This window comes from Sprattus sprattus, assembly GCF_963457725.1.
Source record: "Sprattus sprattus genome assembly, chromosome: 4".
In the NCBI taxonomy this organism is placed as follows: Eukaryota; Metazoa; Chordata; class Actinopteri; order Clupeiformes; family Clupeidae; genus Sprattus; species Sprattus sprattus.
Genome location: NC_137923.1, coordinates 14,405,783 through 14,425,528, shown reverse-complemented (window position 1 = coordinate 14,425,528; position 19,746 = coordinate 14,405,783). Strand labels below are relative to the sequence as shown.

Below are 19,746 nucleotides of genomic sequence, written 5' to 3'. Positions count from 1 at the left end.
TAGCGGTTTGGTCATTGGAACGGCCACGGATGTGCTTGCGCTTAATGAGGTTGTATGTGGTCCACGGATTCTCCCTCATATGCAGATAGCCTATCACATGCTAACAATGCTAGCTACTCACGATATCTATGCCATGCTATGCCTATGCAATATGTGTGCTAACTGGTTTTCTTCTGAGTGATGTATGAACATAAAGTATGAATTAAATGATCTGCTTGTATCTGATTCTCTTTGCCCCCTGCCTCCTCCCCCCTCTATCTCTCTACCAGGCTGCTCTTAGGCAGATGGATCCCCCCTTTTTGAGCTGGGTCTTGGGGGTTTAGGCTTTGGGTTCGATAAAGCACCTTGAATCAATGTCAGTTGTTAATGGCCCTATAACATAATAAAAGGGAACTAACCTTTGGATAAAATAGTCTATTTAAAACAAGCCTAGTTTGACGTTTGAGTTTTAATATATAAACGTACCAAACATCAAGAATGGATAGTTACTATTATGTAGAGTGACGTTTCAGGGATACAGGAAGTGAAACAGAGATCTGGTGGTTTATTTCAGTAGTCCGAATATAATGTACGCAGTTGAACCATGTGGAAGTGAGGCACTTTCAGTTCCCGATAACATAATTGCAAATAATAGGCTATGAATTATGGCAGAGGCGTACAGAACCGCTTAGAAATAAAAAAAACTATGATCTTAACGCATGGTGATAATTCCTTTCTCCTTCAGAAACAGATGACATAACACCAGTGACAGCTCAGTGACAGGCTCAGCTTTTTGAGTGTTGTAATTCGTCTAGTGGAAATCTCAGTCACGCCTCTCTCTCTGGTTTCGCTTTCCATGGAAATAGGAATCGGTAGCTAGGAAGGCGTCGCTGCTAAGGCTGCTGCAATGCATTGTTAGTAACATTGTACTCAGTGATAATGAGGCAACTACAGGCTTCACTTCATCCTCCTTTGACCGAACAAACCGATATTGAATTTAATAGTTTCTGCAGTTAAATGTTTTAAAGGTAAGAGTGCACACGGGGATATACTTGGATGCTTGTTAGAACTCTTTGGTGAGTTTCCCAGAGCCTTCTTAAGGCTATGTTATTCGTAAGTTATGCATTGCCTTAAGTAAGTTGTTTCCCAGAACGTCTTAAGGCATACCTTCTCTAATAGATAAGAGTCTAGACCACTCTTAGTTATACCTTAACGCAGTTTTCAGATTTAGAGCCTACATGTGTTGTGTTCGTGTCTGGACGTATGCACATGCGATGTAAGACCAAGCTATGTGTTGCATTAGCCTACATGTTGTACAAAACATTGGTATTAATGAATTAATTGTGTGTGCCTCTATATTGTGGCAGTTCATTTTGCAATTGGCAGTTCAATATGCAATTGGTCGTGCAACTTGAAAATTCATTTCGGAATTGGTAATGTAATATGTCAAATATGCAGTTCTTAATTCGGTTTGAATCATTTTGATTACAAATTACATATAAACGGTACTGAATTGCATTTCACATTGACATGTTTCATTAGTCTGTACACACAGCGAAACAGTGCAGTCATTGCACATGTTACCATGCCCTTCTGGTGTCAAAATTCAATTCAGAATGCATCCGTCAGTCCTCTCACGAAGGCGGGTCTAAAACAAACGTAGTGGCTCAGACCAAAGAATAAACAGTTCCAGCCTTCCAGCACGTTGCTGTACCAGCTCAGAAGGGAGGGAGGTCATTTGATTTCTACAGAAGTCAAATATCAACAACATTTTGCAAGAATCGTGACTTTGCCTTTAATTGGGCAAAAAACCTTGACAACATGATATGCAATTCATTAAATACTATGATTTATTTGGCCCTGGCCAAGCTATCATAGCCTGAAGTTTTTAAGAGGCTGATTTTCTTATTTTTCTTCTTGTTGTTTTAGAGCTGTTAATGAATGACTGAACAATGAACCGTTCTCTAATCCCCGTTCTACTGGTGGGATGCATGGAGCTTTTTGTCGCATGTCTTGGTGTCACCCCAAAAAGAACGACCTGCTTGGTGCAGGACGGCAGAGCCGACTGCAGCCATTTGGGCTTGAGAGAAATCCCCTCCGACCTCCCAAGAAACATCACCAGCCTGGATGTGGCGCACAACCAGCTGAAGACACCTACCCTAGCGACTCTGGCACTCTTCCCAGCACTTAGACACCTAGACGTTGGATACAACAGCATTACTAGTCTGGGTGCTGGCTTGTGCCAGAACCTCCCCTTTCTTCAGAACCTCAGCATCGAACACAACGTGGTTTACATACTACAGGAGAAAGACCTTAAGTCATGCTCCAATTTGACCCACCTAAACCTTGCTGACAACAAGTTAAAGCTCAAAGGTGAACCTTTCGTTGCCCTCCAGGTAAGGGTAGTGTTTTTTTGTAATCCAGTTTAATTATGAAATTTTGATGAATGTTCCCCTGTCACCAAATTTGAATTTGTATTCATTTGTATCCAGATTTACTATGATCAAAGGTGTAACTTTTTGTGATCCAAAAATAAATATACTGCTAGACCCACAGAAAAATAAATGGATACTAGACAGTTGCTTATTTATTAGTTTCTTGTGTTTGTACTTAAACTGTGTTTACATAAGACTAGTATTGACTCCTTTTGGCAGTGTGAAAATAATTCTGGCAGTGTTAAAATGGTTAACTGTTCTGAAAAAACTGTAAATCATGTTCAGAGGTTAAAGTAGAAATAAGCAGTTTACATTTTAATTGTATTATTTATTTAACCTTGTTGGCTTACAAAATTGTATTGCTGAAAAATCTGACTCTCTTTCCCTCCCTGCACTGCACCTGTTGTAAGCTGTTGTAGAGTGAAGGAGTAACCGTCTATCTCTGTTTTATGTGTGCAGAGGTTGACGTGGTTGGATGTGTCTAAAAATGGCTTGACATCTGTAAAGTTGGGAAATCAACCCCAGATGGAGAACCTAGTGACCCTTGCATTTTCGGGGAACAATATCACAACCTTAGGGAAGGACGACTTTTCCTTTCTCAAAAACTCTTCCTTACAGGTCCTCAAGCTTTTTAATATACCAGCTCTAGGAAAGGTAAGTCACAACGTTGTGGCTTTAATGAATGACACCCATTCATTTGCCTTTTAGTAGAGAAAAGATTAGCATATCACAGTGCACTTTGGTCACAGATATTGTGTGACCCAGAGCAAAAAATGCAGGCTGCAGTAATTGCATTCACAGGGGTTGATTTTATGACGGAAATAAAGTCACAAACTGCAGTTACACATTACATCATTAAACTTTCAGACAAATGGGCATGCATGTGCATTTTACCTGTGCCTGGTGCATAGCTGAAGTTTTCGGGCTATTATGTCTATATAGATTAAAAAAAATCCAAATAATAATGTCCTTGACCACCTTGTTGTTCCACAATTTTTAAATGTACCACATACAGCAAAATAAGTTCTGATGAATTCTAAAAAAAGATTGAAATTGAAAACCTACCAGCATGACAGGTTTGCTAATATGAAAACAGGAGGTGTTGTCCATCATCTTTCAACCTTTTCGCTTCCCAAAAAGTGATGCCTTCTTTTCCCATGGTTCCCACTGTCATGATAATCTTGGAAAAATCATGGAATTTTAAAATCCCATTTTCCAGGCCTGGAAAAGTCGTGAAATTCATAGAAAGTTTTGGAAAGGTCATGAAATATGATCTTCTCTTCCAGTGTTTTCCATGTAGGTATTGAGCAGCGGTGCACTGGCACTGAGTTAGGAGCATGTCATGTCATTATTTCATTTAATTATTTATTACTCTATGAAGATGGGTGGGAACCCTGTCTTTCACCAACACCGTGGTGCCATTAGTCAATTGTCAATACAAGACAAGGGGTAACTGACAAGTTTGCCCATAAAACATTACCAATCAATCTAGCAGATTTGACTAATGCTACTTTGCCCTCATGAAGTCTAGTGTGTTGACTTATTCACATCTCTTTTTTACCTAAATGTGTGTAGTACATTTATTTGACTAAAAATGTTCAGTAAAAAAATAAAGCTCTAAATGAAGTTGCCACTTTGCCATCCTCCAATGACATCAAAGATGTACAATGTTCAGATTATTTTAAAGCACCATCCCTTTCCAAGTTTTGATCCCCTTTCAGTTTTATACTGTAACTTATACATGGTTTGTAAAGAAAGTCTATTAGATGTCAAAGCTTTACTATTGAGACACATTCAGTTGTTTGTTTGAGAATAGTTATCCAAAATACTAAGTAGTAATCTCTTGTCTGAATGACTAACTTTCATTATTGAATGAATGTCCTTTCTATCCCAGATTGAATCAGGTTGCCTCAAACCAATATCTGGCCTGAGAGTCCTGTTGCTGGACAACAGTAAACTCACTCCCCAGGTGACCTCCATGTTGTGTGACGAGCTCTCTGGGACAGCCCTGAGGAACCTCTCGCTCCAGAACACCCAGCAACACTCACTCACTTATTCCACCTTCACTGGGCTCCGCTCCACAAACCTGACCAGGTTGGATCTGGGCAGAAACAACATGGCTCATATTGAAAATGGTTCATTCCAAGGGCTCACTCATCTGAACTCTCTTTCTCTAGAGCTGAACAACCTGAAGGAATTGAGCAATGGGACGTTCCAGGGGCTGGAGAACCTTCGGTGGCTAAATCTATGGAGTGCAGTGAAGGGAAATGTGGAGAATTATTCCTTTGAGCCATTGAAAAAGCTTGAGTATCTCAACATGGGGAAAACATCCATGAGAGATGTTAAGGAATTCACTTTCTCTGGTCTGCACAGTCTAAAATTCTTAGATCTGAGCCAGAGCACATCAGTGATAAAAACTATCACTGATAGGACGTTTATCTCTCTGGCGGGGACCCCTCTGAAGACTTTAAACCTAACCTATATGGCACTCCAGCGCCTGAACCCAGGTGCCTTCTCTCACTTGGGCAACCTTACCACTCTCCTGCTTGCACGGAACTTCATTAGCCAGACATTGTCAGGGTTGGAATTTGAAGGTCTTCACCAGGTTGAGGAAATAGATCTTTTTCTCAATGCGCAAAAGATTAGCCTGACCCCTGAATCTTTTATCCATGTGCCCACACTGAAGGTTCTTCTTTTGGGACGGGCTCTCAATGGTACATTGAATCTCGAACCATCACCTTTCCAGCCCCTGGTTAACCTCACTTGCCTGGACCTCAGCAATAACAATATTGCCAACATCAATGAAGGCTTACTGAAGGGACTGAGCCATCTGAAGGTCCTGACACTACAGCATAACAACCTGGCTCGGCTTTGGAAGGATGCAAACCCGGGTGGTCCTGTGCTTTTCCTAAAGGGCTTACATAGCCTGACCAACCTCCAGATGGACTCAAATGGTCTTGACGAGCTTCCAAGGGATGCCTTTCAGGGTTTAACCAACCTTAGTCAGCTCAGTCTTAGTGGGAATCTCCTTGACAAACTACACGAATCTGTATTTGATGATCTGACATCTTTACGTGTCCTTCAGATGGAGAAGAACCTGGTGACATCAGTGCCAAAGCAGGTCTTCCATACTGCACTTGCAAACCTAAGTAAACTGCACATGGAGCGCAACCCTTTTGACTGCACTTGTGAGAGCATCCTGTGGTTCGTCGAGTGGCTTAACTCCACCAACACCAGCGTCCCAGGCCTCCAAGGGGATTATATCTGCAACACACCACCCGCTTACTACAGCCATTCCGTCATGGCCTTTGAAACTCTCTCTTGCAAGGATATGTCACCCTTCCAGGCTCTCTACGTTCTGAGCAGCACTGCTGTTCTGACTTTGCTGTTCACTGCCTTCCTGGTGCATTTTGAGGGCTGGCGCATCCAGTTCTACTGGAGCATCCTGGTCAACCGCACCTTGGGCTTCAGGGATGAGGCTGTGGTGGAAGGGAGATATGAATATGATGGCTACATCATACATGCTGCAAAAGACGCAGGTTGGGTGGAGCGGCAGCTACTCCCTTTGGAGAATGAACATTTCTCATTCTTTCACGAGGATCGGGATGCTGAACCAGGCCGCTCACAGCTAGAAACCATTGTGGAAAACATGAGAAGATCAAGGAAAATCATATTTGTCGTCACAGAGAAACTTCTGCAGGATCCTTGGTGTCGACAGTAAGTTAGAGAGTAATATCAGGGCATAGCTACTGAAAAAATGCTATTTAAGTAACACAGGTAATACAGTCTGATAAGAATATTTGTTTATTTAAATGATTCCTGGTGAGGAGCTGACTTTAATTAGTTTGTCGTTCAGCTCTGTTCAGTTGTATATTCTGGCATGTTCTTTAGACAAAGTTTGGTTCTGCAGCTTACCCTGCTAGCTATAACTAGAGCATAACACAGTCTATGCACTTGACGTGTCTTCTTTGTCTTTTTTATTTCCTAATTGAACCCGTCTGTGCTTAAGCAAAAGTCTGACAACCTTACAGACATCATAAGATTTTCTGAGGAAGAACAATATATTATAGCTGAAGGCCACCCGGCTGTATTTGACAGCTTCCCCATAAATACTTCAGGTTCTAGTTCCTCTGGGCTTTAGTTTGTTAGTTTTTATGTGAGAGTTGCTCACTGGGTGCAGTGACATTCAGAAGAATAATGCATTTACATGTTATAATACTGTATGGATGTTAGATTGGATTTAGAAAGTATAATCCAGTTTCTCTTTTAAATATCATCCTACAATTTGAACAGTCAATGTTGGCATCCATAAATTCAGTAATTGCAAGTCATTTTTAAAGTGAGCAATACCATGACAGTGAAACCCAAATTCCAAAAAGAGGATACTTACATTAACACTTTCTTCATTGAAAATAGACATATTTAAAATGTATTTACTATTTAGAAATGTGGGTAATTAGGTGAAGCTCTACGGAAGTATGCTTGTATTCTAAAAGGATGTTGTGATAGGCCGAAGTTTATAGCCTAGTCCACCTTCTGTGTATAGTGTGTTGGGTTAGGGTGTACAGATTGACCAACATCAGCCGTCAGCCACCTGGGGTTCCTCAATATGTGAAATGATGAAGGGTGTTGATAGGAAGTGTGCCTCTCAGATATTGATAAAGGGTCTTAATAAGAAGCAGGTCTCTCAGATATTGATAAAGGGCATTGACAAAAGTGTATGCTGATGCTTGTTGCTATTAAATTATAGTTTGTGCTGCTTTTATATGTTTTTTTCATTATTTAAAAACTCCACCGACACAAACGATATGTATGTGTATTACCCTAATTACACATGTCAGTGATTGTATTTAACTTTATTTTCGATTGTCCCACTGCTGACATCCTTGATGGCCTCTCCGCCCACAGGTTCAAGGCTCACCACGCTATGCACCAGCTGATGGAGGACAGCCGTGACTCGCTGGTGCTGGTGTTTCTGCAGGAGGTGCAGGACCACCAGCTGTCGCAGGCCCTGCTGCTGCGGCGCTCCATGCTGAAGCCCCGCTGCGTGCTGCACTGGCCCCTGCAGAGGGAGCGCATACCTGCCTTCCGCCAGCAGCTGCGGCTGGCGCTGGCCACCAGCAACCGGGTGTCTGGCTCCCGCTGGCTTGGTTGATCTCTCAGGTCGCCATGTGGTTCTCGGAGTAGGCCTGCGTTTATGGCTAACTTGTTCTCAGTAGGTGTGGAAGCTGTTTATCTGGTTGACACCAGAAATGTGATGGCTGTTTTGCAGGTCCAGAGTTATCATTAACATAGAATGTGTTCTGGGGGCCTGCATTTTAATTGTTTATTTTTTTTATTTGACAGGGCTTTGTTTCCATGCGTTTTCTCTTGGCAGTTGGAAAAGCTTTCATGATTTGCACATTAAAGCAATTTCAAATCCAGTGCAATGACATTATGACATTATGGGTTATGGTACATTATTATTCTCTTAAACTTCAATTTAAATAACGTTAACTTGCATTCTTAATAGTACAAAAGTTGTACTGTATCTCACAGAAATGTTTGGATTAATGCATGGTTAATTGGTGAAGGTGTTGTGCTTCTATTGACAGGGTGTGTAAGGAAGTGGCATTGCCAGTCTGGTTTCATTTCTTTAATCAGTCCATCTACGAAACCAGACAACACAACCAGTCACTGCAACTTGAATGGAAATTCTAATGAAATCAGTAACTTGCACATAGAACACAGTGAGGCATGGAGCCAAAAGTATACTCAAAATAAAATGGATTGCCCACTCAGGAGAGCCTTGTTAAGCTTTACTTAAAAAAGTTATGAAAATAAGACAACAAATAGAACACACAGCTTATAGGAAGCCTTTTTGAGAGTTTCTATGTAGAACTTTTACTTGAAGACAACATTTGTGCCTTCTTTGTTTGTTTCTCTAATGCTACCAACATCTCTACAGGGTTCTTATGTGTGTCAAGAAAATAACATTTATTGTGACTGTGCATGAGTATCATCATCATCGTCGAGGACAGCTTTCCCCTCTCTTACAATACTCTGATGTTGAAGATAATAACTAACTTAAACAAGTACATACGACAAATCATTTAAATGTTGCAATATTGCAACAGTATTATGTTTGCATTGAGAATACACAGTAACCTTTGCCATTACTTGAATCCCTCCCTTTGTGCGCTATTATTGGTGTAATTTCTTGTTTGTTATTTTGGTGTGGATATTAAACATGTTCTGTTAAGAACCCTATGTGTCAACTTACTCATAATATGACATAAGAAACTGGAAATTGCTAGTGTTTCTTTTTATGCTGGCACTCAGGCAAGTGTACGCATGTTCTTCTATGTAATATTTGCTCTCTAATCTGCTCTCATTTTGCACTTAGAATATACTATTGTAAATTATTTACAGATCAGTGTTTCTCTGAAGGCATAATCATATGTTTTTTATGTATTCTGTTTGTCTTTTCATGGGAGTTAGATTTGTTTTACATTGTCACCCCTGAATCAAGACGTACACAATAATCGCCTCAGAAATACATCATCGAATTCTTGTTGGTTTCTATGGTGAACACTGCCACCGTGTGGACAGAAATAATAATGATCCTTTGTTGGTCTCATTCAACTAGATTGAGTATTTTGAAAACTTTCACTCCCAATTGGTAAAACTTGAGAAACTACACGTCGATATAAATAAAGATATAAGATGTGCGTTTTGTAGCGCTTTTAGCATGTCTTGGTCTTGTTTTCCTTAAGTCTAAAACAACTTATTTCAATAAATAGGCCTAGGCCTACTGCATTTGCTTGTAAAGTTGTGTTAACCTGGTCTTGTATGTTTGTCCCGCAACATTTTGTCTGGTACTGGATGTTTAATTTGAATGCGAAATGCATTCAGGAGGAGGGCACGAGAATGTAAGAAGTTATGTTGAGTTTTCATACTGATGCACAGCAGCGCTGTTATGGTGAAGTCGAATCTGTTCTGTATGTCGTTATATTAAGTTTACTTACGGGCTTGGCCTTGGCCTATTCGTTGCTCAGCAGTTACCTACGCAAATGGGAACAGCTTGCGCCCATACCAGGAATAAGCCCAACGAACATTTCCTTTATTGGGAAAGGCTCTCTCCTTTAAATCAAATTTACGAGGTATATGTGTCAAACAGGCTATCTACCACATGTTGTTATGACTTTGTATTTTTTTCTATGTTCATGATATTATTGATGCACTGTTTGATGAGGTTTAATTAACTCGTAGTTTAGTAGCCTATGTAGGATGAGCATGGGTGTGTTGCATGTTTAGGCCAGCATTAGACCTCTTTCATATGTCAGGAGTTCATGTCAGTCAGTAACTGATTTAACCAGTTAATTCAGAAGGGTATTTTTTGACAATTTCCGCCTATATTTCACTGTCTCATTTACAACTTAAATATCTACTGTTCTACACATTGCATAACCATTCATAGCTTTAAAAAAAACTTGACGTAGTGTTCTACGTAGGCTATATAAAGATCACAACTCACCAAAGTGGTTGACTCAACCTATTAAACAGATCTCTGCGCTGGATAAAGTTACTCTGTCTATGAATGTCGGCATGTTTCCCATTTTTCACTTGTAGCCTATCCTCGGCTAATGTGTAGCAGTTAGAACTGGTTAAGTAATAGGAACCATAATCAAGTAAAAAAAGGTTACATTTATAACTGTAATTTGGAGACCCTGGAGATATTTACATACTGGACACATTTGTGGATCCACCAATTGTGTGGCATGTATCTGATAGGCACTTAGTAAGTCAACATCAGAGATGGTTACCCATTGTGTTGCATGTATGTTATAGGCACATTAACATCAGAGATGATACCTCATCAAACATCGAAAGCATTTGCCTTTGGATAGGATCTTTAGGCTTTTTATTTTGTCTCAAAATATAGGCCTAGTGTCTTTTTGTGGTTTTAGTGCTTAACTCCTTTCATATAGATTGAAAAACATGAAAGGTGGGAACACAGTGTGAGTATTCTCTTTGCAAGATTCTTTCAAAGTAAGACTACATGGATAAAGCAGTACTGCACATTTTGTCCTGCAGACAACACACCATGCCATCACCTTATTGTAAGAACAACAGCTCCTCTATTCCTTATTTGGTAAATGGCTGAAGTGCAAAGCCTTGGGCTATGGCTCTCTTTCCTCAATAAGAGTTGTTTGTGCAATACAGACACTGCACCAAAGTTTAAGTGGGACACTAATGCATCATAACTGGTTTGAAAAATGCCCTGTTAGGATGAATATATTGGAGGGAAAAAGCAGAGAAAGAGACATCCCTCAACAGTGCTTTGGGTGACTTGGAATGATGTGTCTGGTTTTAAAGCACACCCAAGTTACACCTCAAGTGGGTAATTTCTGCCTTTCTTAATAGGATTGCTCCACCACTGTTCAGGGTAGTAGCACATCATCACACCATTACCCATTTTTTTAATCCGCTTTCTGATATAACAGTAATAGCAGTTATGTGCTGACAAAGAGCTTCAGTAGAAGTTTTTAATTATGTGACTGCTGCATGTAAGGTTGAGCGTTTGTTAAAGAAGTTAATGGAGACCAAATTAATGTAATACAAAATGACTCTTTATCAGCTCTAAAGTGACAGTTGGCCCTGACCCATCTTTTGGATTGAACCACCAGTGAACTCATACTATGCCAAAGGTACTGCAGTGGCAGCGGCAGAGGAGGGTGGTGATGTGAATGTTATCCCTGCCCTTTCATATCCCGCTTCTGGACCCACCCAACCCATCAGCAGGCCACTCTGACTGTGGCGTGGTCTCTCATGAACCTCAGAACCTTATCCCACAACCTTTCTGCGAAAAGAACATCTGTATTTATAATTTACCTGAAAGCACTGGCAAATGATTATTCCCGGGGCCATGCCCATACCTCCCCACATTGCCTAACATAAAAAGGCGGAGCAAAAGTGGGCAACAGATTAGAGTCAAGTTCACAAGCTGATGGAATAGTGGACCAAATTGTCCTCCATCACTGGACGTGCTTGCTTCCCTCTCTTACTTTTCCTAGCTATTTGCCCTAGAGATGGCTCTGGTTGTGGGCTTTAAACGGCGGCCTCACTGGTCGCGATGGCCATCATCGCCTTGCTTTCATACCTCGCCTATCAGCTCCTGAGCAGTTACCTACGCAAGTGGAAGGAGATGAAACCGATCCCAGGCATAGGAGGATCAGACAACTCATTGCAATTAAAATCCAATGCTGGAGGTGATAGGTGGAGATGGAGAGATAGAGAGATTGTGAGATGAGGGGATGGGGGATGCCTGAGAAAAAGAAGGAGAGAGAAGCAAGAAAGTGAGATAGTGTGTTGGATAGGGCAAATGTGTAGAAATGTGTGGGTGAGGAATCTGATCGAGTTGAAGTAAATAAATAAAGGAAAATAAGGGGGCTTGAGGAAGAGGGAGAGGAGGGACTACATTTACAAGAGATACATGGTGGGATGGGATGATGGGAGCTCCCTGATGCGAGCTGAATATTAACCTGTTACTGTGTCATTCATCAAAAGTAAATACCACCTGTCTAGTTCTTCTCTCCCCCTCTCTCTCCAGGCTGGGGCATCCCCATGGGCACACACTCAGATAACAGTTACAGAAATAAGATCAAAACACTACATAGTGCAAATTGCTTTAATTGGCATCACTTCCAGAATGGTAAAGACTCTCCCACTCATATCTCTGCTACTGTGGGGTGTCGTACGGTCGATAAAAGGGGCCAGCGCTGTAAGATGCCGACCCCCACTTTCCACTTTTCCGTCCTGATGGAGTTTCTGGAGGTGATGAACGAAGAGGGGGAGGTGCAATGGAGCCTTCAACTGCTTCAACCACATCACACTCTGTGCTTGGATATTATCTGTGGTAAGACCCTGTTTATACAAAAAACACTGTGTCTGGGTGCATGTGTATGTGTGTTTTATGTGTGTATGTGTGTGTCTGCAGGTGCGTAACTATAGACAGTGCAAAAAGTGGGGTTGCACTGGGACCCGTGGGGAGGAGGGGCCCTTAGGCATAGCAGGCCCTCCAACAATGCGTTTCTCGGAAGTGACTGTCTCATATTGTCGCACGCAATGTTAACACGCCTGTGATCAAAGATGAATTGTAAGAAATGCTGGGAGTACATTATGATATGCTCTCGAAATGGCAAACCCATCTCTGTAATGGTTTTCATAACTCATGTGATTTTATGTCATATACAGATATGCAATGAGGATTGCTGGGGCATTTGTATCTTGTTGTCCAATGTCAAGTCTCTATTTGATCATGTGACAAGACGATACCATATAGCTAGTTTAGGTACAAAATCTGAACGTCAACACGAGGATATTAATATTTTGCTGAATAAATCTATTTCAGAAACAGCTTTCGGGTAGAAAATCTATGCCCAGAGTAACTATGACTCGGAATATGTTCGCCGTGAGTACAGGTGAGCAGGGCCCAGAGGGGCCAAAAAATAACCTTAGGCAAGGTCTCTGCAAAATAAACAAATTCAGTGCTTTAAGGCAGGGACAGGACATTTGACTTGAATTGTCTAATAAAGTAAACTGTTTCTTGAGCCTATTCCAGTGGCTTAACTGCTTAAGGGCACATTCTCATTAAAATACATAATTACCATTGGACACTTTACAATATATGCCCTGCCCCCATTGAAGCGTTACCCTCTTTCAGTTCTCAGATTCTGATTTGGTTTAGGGTGTCTAGGGTGTAACAAACACGTACAAAACAAAGAAACGGAAAGAATATAAACGGTACCTGAAAAACACAAAAAGCGAGGCGGGAAACACAAAGAGCGTGTCCACTTGTGTGTGTGTGTGTGTGTGTGTGTGTGTGTGTGTGTGTGTGTGTGTGTGTGTGTGTGAGAGAGAGAGAGAGAGAGAGAGAGAGAGAGAGAGAGAGAGAGAGAACACCAAGAGTGTGTCCACTTTGTGTGTCATTCTGAGGCTAGCACCCCCATGTCGGCAAATCCACTGTGTCATCATCTGATGGTTATCATGGCAACAGACCCAAACAGAGAAAGAGAAAAGTAGGCCCATGTTTTTTACTATATTAATGCTTTTGCCATATCTTTCCCCCAGGCCGACAGGAGGCTCACGCCGGCACTGCAGGTGGGTGTTACTATAGTCACCATAGAGACCGATGCTTGTTTTGGAAACCATCCTAATTGACCATACATATCAGTGCCTGATAGCACTCAACAGATTAAGTCAGTAAGCAGACGATATCATTATCTCACATCCACTGGACAGTAAAGACACCCCCTGTAGTAAAGACAGGCCCTGTAAAACTAATCTGGTAGAATAAAGGTGGCTAACTCCCCAGACAAGCCTCCCTGATAGATGGTACCTTTGGAAGAGGCTGTGGCCAGCTCCGCTGTGACCCACCCCAGACGGGGGCCAGATCTGCTCAGCAGTCTGCTGCCGTCCCTCTGTAATAAGAAATGCCAATTATGTGCCGTGTAAGTTGGATAGAAGAGTCAGTGCCATCGATTCAAGCCAGTGCAAACAGAGAGGTCTGGCTCGGGGTGTTTGCCATCGTGACTCAGTGGCTCTGTTGTGTCGGGCGTGGCTCTTTAGTGGAGTAAAAGCCACAAGCTCACCTCATTAAACGCTGTCCATCACAGGACAGTGCAAGGAGAGCCGGTTCCCCCCAAAGAAGTTGCTGTTGGAAAAGCTGCAAAAATATAGTGGCAGCTAAAAAGTTATTTAGTTAGAATTAGGAAATTAGAAATATGATGAAATGAAATATTTTCCACGCATCCATAGATATTTGTATTAATATCCACACCAAATGAAATGTGTGCTGGTTTCAAAGACATTTTTATATGCATTTATGAACATGCTATTAGCATGAACATTGCCACTAACAATTTTGCTGTTTATATTGATATTTAGAAGTTCAAAACAACCAGATAAATATTAGGGTACACCGGATGTCACACACTGGTATGGGACCAATATTAACTGTGATTATTTACCTGTATGCTGATAGAATGAGTGACATCATCACCTCAAGACAGAGGATGACCGGGTACTGGCCAGATTTTATGTAAAACTACCTTGGCTAAGGCCAAGAGCACAGCAAGAGCCTGAAAGTCCTTCGTTGTTTCATCCAAAGTGTTGGTGGTATGTAGAATCCTATCAAGGTCACTTCCTGTCATATAACCTAAACCTTGACTGTTACTAGACGAAGTATATGTGAATAGAGTGAGTTTGACCTACCTCTGCTTTGTTGGACTTGAAACAAATTTTGCATTCTGAGTGACTAGAAGTAGTCTACCTGTTTACATTTCATCATTTGAAAAATATTTGCACTCTATCAAGCTTGCTGCACAGTAACTGCACCCTGCAAATGCCCACCCGGTCATTTATGAGAGGGCGGAGTATATCACTTACGTTGAGTTGGACAGCAAATCGGACCAAGGCATGAGGAAAAGACATGCTGCTGAAGACAATATATGAGGATGGCAACAAGCTAACCCACAGGGACATCCAGGAAGAAGTACTTCATGTTCATGTTTGAGGTCAGTGGACTTAGGTAGATCAAGGTAAAGTGCAGTAGGAAGTTCAAACATACAGATGTAAACATTCAGCCAAGCACAGTCCCTCCAGGATCTTGTGATGATTTTAATTTTAGTTTGTTTTCCATTTCCAGTGGGATTTTCAAAAAAAATTGATTCCACCAGAATCTTGCAAGGGGCCGTGTGATTATAGTGGGCAAAAATAACTAAAATAAAGCAGAAATTCTATGACATTTGTGGAGTTTTTGGGAGAAAATTTATATTTTGTAACGTGCAATTGCAGTTGCAGGAAGTACTTCGGTTTGTATGAATTTGTGAAAATGCAAGATCGCAAAGACCAGGAGGGACAAAAAGCAGTGCCTATTTCTTGCCCTGTCAATGCTCTACAAGCCCATGGATTTTCTTTCTTTTTTTGATGAGCACATGGACACTGTACCTTGGAAAGAGGAGAAATGTTCATGTTGTTGGTCTGTTTCACACAAAAGATGCACTCACTAGTGCTTCTTTTTTGCACTGTGCTCTGTAAAATAGTAATTTGATATTCATAGAGATCACATAGATATTGTATTTATAAACAGGATGTTTCATCAGTAGCTCTGTTCCGCTAGCATGCTGCCAAGGGCAAAACCCTCCTGCATGAGTATGCGCAGTGCGCCCACACACATACACACACTCACTCACATGCATCAGTTTGATCTCCATTCCTCAAGTTTAAATATTCATAGCATTGCAGTACGGTGAGATTAAAGTTATTTATGATTGCAGCACAGACAAAACAGATTAGCTGGCTAATGGGTTTGGCATCACAACTGGAATGATGAACGGATTTGTTTAATCTCTCTGGATTCCCTTTCCCTTTCCCTTTCGACGAGCACTCCAAGGTGGGGAATCTCTATGAGGGTGACTAAATGAGTGTGCCTATCCTTGTGGTATATGTACTACATTATTTGTCTTTGATTTCTTTCTATTTCTTTTTTCTTAAAGTGTGTGGCTATGTCATGTTCACAATAAACAGTGTGCCATTTTCATGGCCACACTCTATGAGCAAAGGCACTATTACCTTGTTGATGAAAATTAATGTTTATTCATCTTACATGCACCCCACTAGCAGGGTCATGACACGACAGCTGCATCCATGACCTGGGCCATTTACCTGCTGGGATCCCATCCACAGGTACAGCGTAAAGTCCAGCAAGAACTGCAGGAGGTGTTTGGTAGGTAACACACACATACACTAAACACACACGCAAGCACACACACATACACTAAACACACACACACATACACTAAACACACACACACAACACACACACACACATACACTAAACACACGCACACACACACATTTAATAATGTGTCTCCTAGAATAGGTCTGTGCCCTTTTCAAAACTTGCTCTTTAAAACTGTAGGTCTTACTGTGTTCTCACAGCAACTCACTAAGACATTACTGGAAACTTTACTTCTGTCTGGCTACTGAAAGTTTCTCCTGCGTAGTGTGCCTAGTGTGCCCAGTTTGCTGTAATTCATCTCTGTAAGCAATCTCAGGAGGCCTCAGGAAGCAGTCTGTTTGTGTCTCTCCCCTCATAAATGCCCTGGACTCAAAGCACCTCTTAAAAACTGAATTGATGGATGCCTTTAATATCGCTGATAAAGTTTTGATTGTTCTGTACTAACGGCTTCTGCCCGGGGGGTGGAGGCATAAGTAGACAGATGGTCTGTCTGTGTATATTTTTTAGTGTGTGTGTGGGTATGTGAGGGAGAGAGATGTGATGGCGTAAGGTGTACCTCACGTGGCCACTTGTTGTCACAGGTGAGAAAGACCGGCCAGTCAACACTGAGGACCGGAAGAAGCTGCGGTACTTGGAGTGTGTGGTCAAGGAGTCACTCTTCCCCTCTGTGCCCTTCTTTGCCTGCAGAATTTGTGAGTTACACTGGAGTGTGTTCAGTCTACACACACAGACAAACAGTAATACATGCACACACACACACACACAAATATACAAACAGAAATACAGGCACACAAACACACGCATGCAGGCACACAAACACACACACACACACACACACACCCACACACACGGGAGGCACATATACACATTCAAATGTATTCCTTCTTATCATTCCTTAACTGGATTTCCCTTTCCTGTAAATGGCTTCAAAGTGTCCAAAGGAGCTAATGCCATCATCATCACCGTGACCCACGCTTCCCAGACCCAGAGCAGTTCCGTCCAGAGCTCTGTGGAAGACCTAGGACACCCTCTAGGGATGCAGTCTGATTTATATACACTTATCTTATTTTATATATATCTTATATAAATAATTAATATTTTATTTATACTTATTTCCATTTATGGAAACATACTGTATATAGGCTACATTTAAGGTTTGTAAAAAAAAAAATTGTTTGTAATCCTCAGTTGATTCAAATGACAGTGATAATGCCATTATGAGGGTCAATGAGGACTGTCTGCAAATCCAGTGTAAAGTTTAACCAAATTTACATTGAATTTACTGTATTGTTTTAATCTTGTAAGCTATAGTGCTTTAGTGTGGGACAGTATACACGCAGTTGTGTATCAGTGTGTATGTATGTTTTTTGGCAGATGTGTCTGTATTCATGAGTCGATGTGTGTGTGTGACAGAGTTTCGCACTGGTGGAGGAGAAGGTGATTTAAAAACACAGTTAGTCATGGAGTGGTCAAACTATTCGCCATTAGAGTAACGTCATAACACAACCCAGGGCTCCTCTTTTTTAGCCCACACCAGAAATGTATCCCATTACAGCAATAGATCATAAAAAGCTCAATCTAATGACACCATGGAGCACAACAGTTCAGTGCGTTGCGTTGCACAACTCAACACAACACAAGACTTAACATATTCACGGATTCCGGATTGCTACAGACAGCATTGGAGTCCTTGAAGAAATCATCAGCCACAAAAGCACAGCTTGGCATTGCGCCGCACAGCAGAGCATCAAAACAAATCGTTTGATTGCCATCTCAGTTCTTTTGAGTGATATAGTGACTAAAATCTGAATCTTCAGTTTGACCGACTTACTTCCTCAATCTACATTTACATTACGTAATTTACTTTTGTTCCTGGAGAACTATTCAGTTGGGAACCATCTGCATTTCCTAACATCCCAATGAAACATGAGCCTGATCCCCTTTTTGTGGAGATTCAGTGGGCCTTTTCCCTTAACTTCATGAAAAAGGCCCTCTGCCCATAGAGTTCCCTTAACTAAGCACCCTGCACTATCGGACCAGTTGTGCAGCTTGGAGCCTCTGATATAGCCATGCTTTGATAGACTCCCTCTTAGCTCTCTGCTCCCTCCTTCCCTCCCTTCCTCTGGTAGCTCTCTCCTCTCTCTTATATTTCTGCCCTCCAGACATAACTCAGCTGACTACACCCCTGTTGTGTTTGATTTGCAGTTTATACACAGACACACACACATTTAGAAAACAGATGACATGCCAGGCTTGCTCTGTGGGAACCTTCAAAACATTAACAGCAAATAGTTTTCACTCATAAAAATATTAGACATAAAACAATGAGAAAGCTGGTGCAATATAGTGCTATTATGAACAACCACTGGCATAGATTATGTAGGTTATCTAGATAAAGTGTGTATTTCTGAATGTAATGATGACTGCAGGACGTGCAGGAAAGTTGAAAAAAGGTAGATAAACTTGACCAGAGCGAAAAGGATGTGAAAGCATCTTATGTCTACAGGAGTGTGGACTGTATGTGTGCAGGGTGCCGGTGAGATGTCCGACCATTTTTGTATAAGGTGATTTGGAGGTAACATCAGAGCCTGTCCTAGTATATGGTACTGTAGAGACTTGTTGATCATTGGGGGCTAGTGTTTGTTTTTGTGTTTGTCTGGGGGATGTATGCTTGTGTCTTAAACACTTCACAGGTCCTGAACACTATAGATATCCATCTCTCATCCAAGTTTGTAGTGTGCCTAGTAACCGCATAACCATTAACTCAGATATATGATAGTCCCTAAGACATTTACAGCCAGCAAAGTTGGTGTCCTGTAAAGCAGTGATTTAAGGATGGCAGTTAATTAGGCTGCATAAATCCTTTACGCACATTATTAATTAAAGCGTGATGATGGCATCAATAAGTCCTCTGATAATGTAGATGCACAAGCAGTCTTGGATCATTAGGCATCCTATGAGCGACTTGACAGACATTTTTTATGCTTTTGTGCAACTGAATTATTGAACAATTTGAACAGATATATGTCTAGATGACTGTAGAGATTCTTTTAACACTGAAATATCCCCTGTAGATATGCACCCTGATGTAGTGTTAATCATTAATGTTACTGATATAACTGCAAGGGTCGCTGTGATACTGTAAGTTTAGATAGGCAAATTGCAGACGTTGCAACACGGTGGATGATCAAAACATGTAAAGGTAGGGGGAAAGGGCTAGCTGCAGTTGGAATAAGTTAGCTAGCTAGAAGGCTAGCTCTCAGGGCTACAAGCTTTTTACTGTAAAAAAACTGTGTAGCAAATTACTCCTTAGACTAGGCGAATAGACCTACTGCAAGTGCAGCAAGGTATAACTAAGGAAGGAATGAGTCTTTAAAAAGACTGTTTATTAAGTAATGCGTATCTGAATGATAAAGGAAACAAGAGAAATCGAACAAACTCTGCAGAGTGTCGTCGCAGAGGGTGATCGCTTAAGGCTGATTCATGCTTCCTTACGTAAGCGTAAGCGCAAGCGCAAGAGGCCGCGCAAGCCCCTTGCGCGACCCTTGC

The 19,746-nt window shown here is 41.4% G+C and overlaps 2 protein-coding genes across 2 annotated transcripts; both read left to right on the top strand.

The window, feature by feature from the left end:
• Nucleotides 1–862: 862 nt before the first annotated feature.
• tlr3 (toll-like receptor 3) lies at nt 863–9,056 on the top strand. The gene is made up of 5 exons (XM_080838053.1): nt 863–1,007; nt 1,909–2,375; nt 2,874–3,068; nt 4,309–6,131; nt 7,323–9,056. The coding sequence occupies exons 2-5, from the start codon at nt 1,932–1,934 to the stop codon at nt 7,567–7,569; spliced, it is 2,709 nt and encodes a 902-aa protein (XP_080694179.1). The 5' UTR covers nt 863–1,007; nt 1,909–1,931; the 3' UTR covers nt 7,570–9,056.
• Nucleotides 9,057–11,529: 2,473 nt separating this feature from the next.
• cyp4v2a (cytochrome P450, family 4, subfamily V, member 2a) lies at nt 11,530–18,737 on the top strand (the record flags this gene model as incomplete). Its single annotated transcript, XM_080836178.1, is given in 14 exon segments — nt 11,530–11,665; nt 12,263–12,292; nt 12,295–12,312; nt 12,808–12,821; nt 12,825–12,877; nt 14,440–14,497; nt 14,501–14,512; nt 14,516–14,573; nt 14,800–14,881; nt 14,883–14,952; nt 14,954–14,971; nt 16,080–16,182; nt 16,779–16,889; nt 18,727–18,737. Coding segments are annotated over 14 exon segments (774 nt in total).
• Nucleotides 18,738–19,746: the final 1,009 nt, after the last annotated feature.

What these genes read in the sequence shown, in the direction of transcription:
- tlr3 (XM_080838053.1), top strand. Translation starts at nt 1,932, where the DNA reads ATGAACCGTTCTCTAATCCCCGTTCTACTGGTGGGATGCATGGAGCTT. An exon ending in AACCTTTCGTTGCCCTCCAG is followed by an intron (nt 2,376 to 2,873) that starts GTAAGGGTAGTG and finishes TTATGTGTGCAG; the next exon opens with AGGTTGACGTGGTTGGATGT. An exon ending in CAGGATCCTTGGTGTCGACA is followed by an intron (nt 6,132 to 7,322) that starts GTAAGTTAGAGA and finishes CTCCGCCCACAG; the next exon opens with GTTCAAGGCTCACCACGCTA.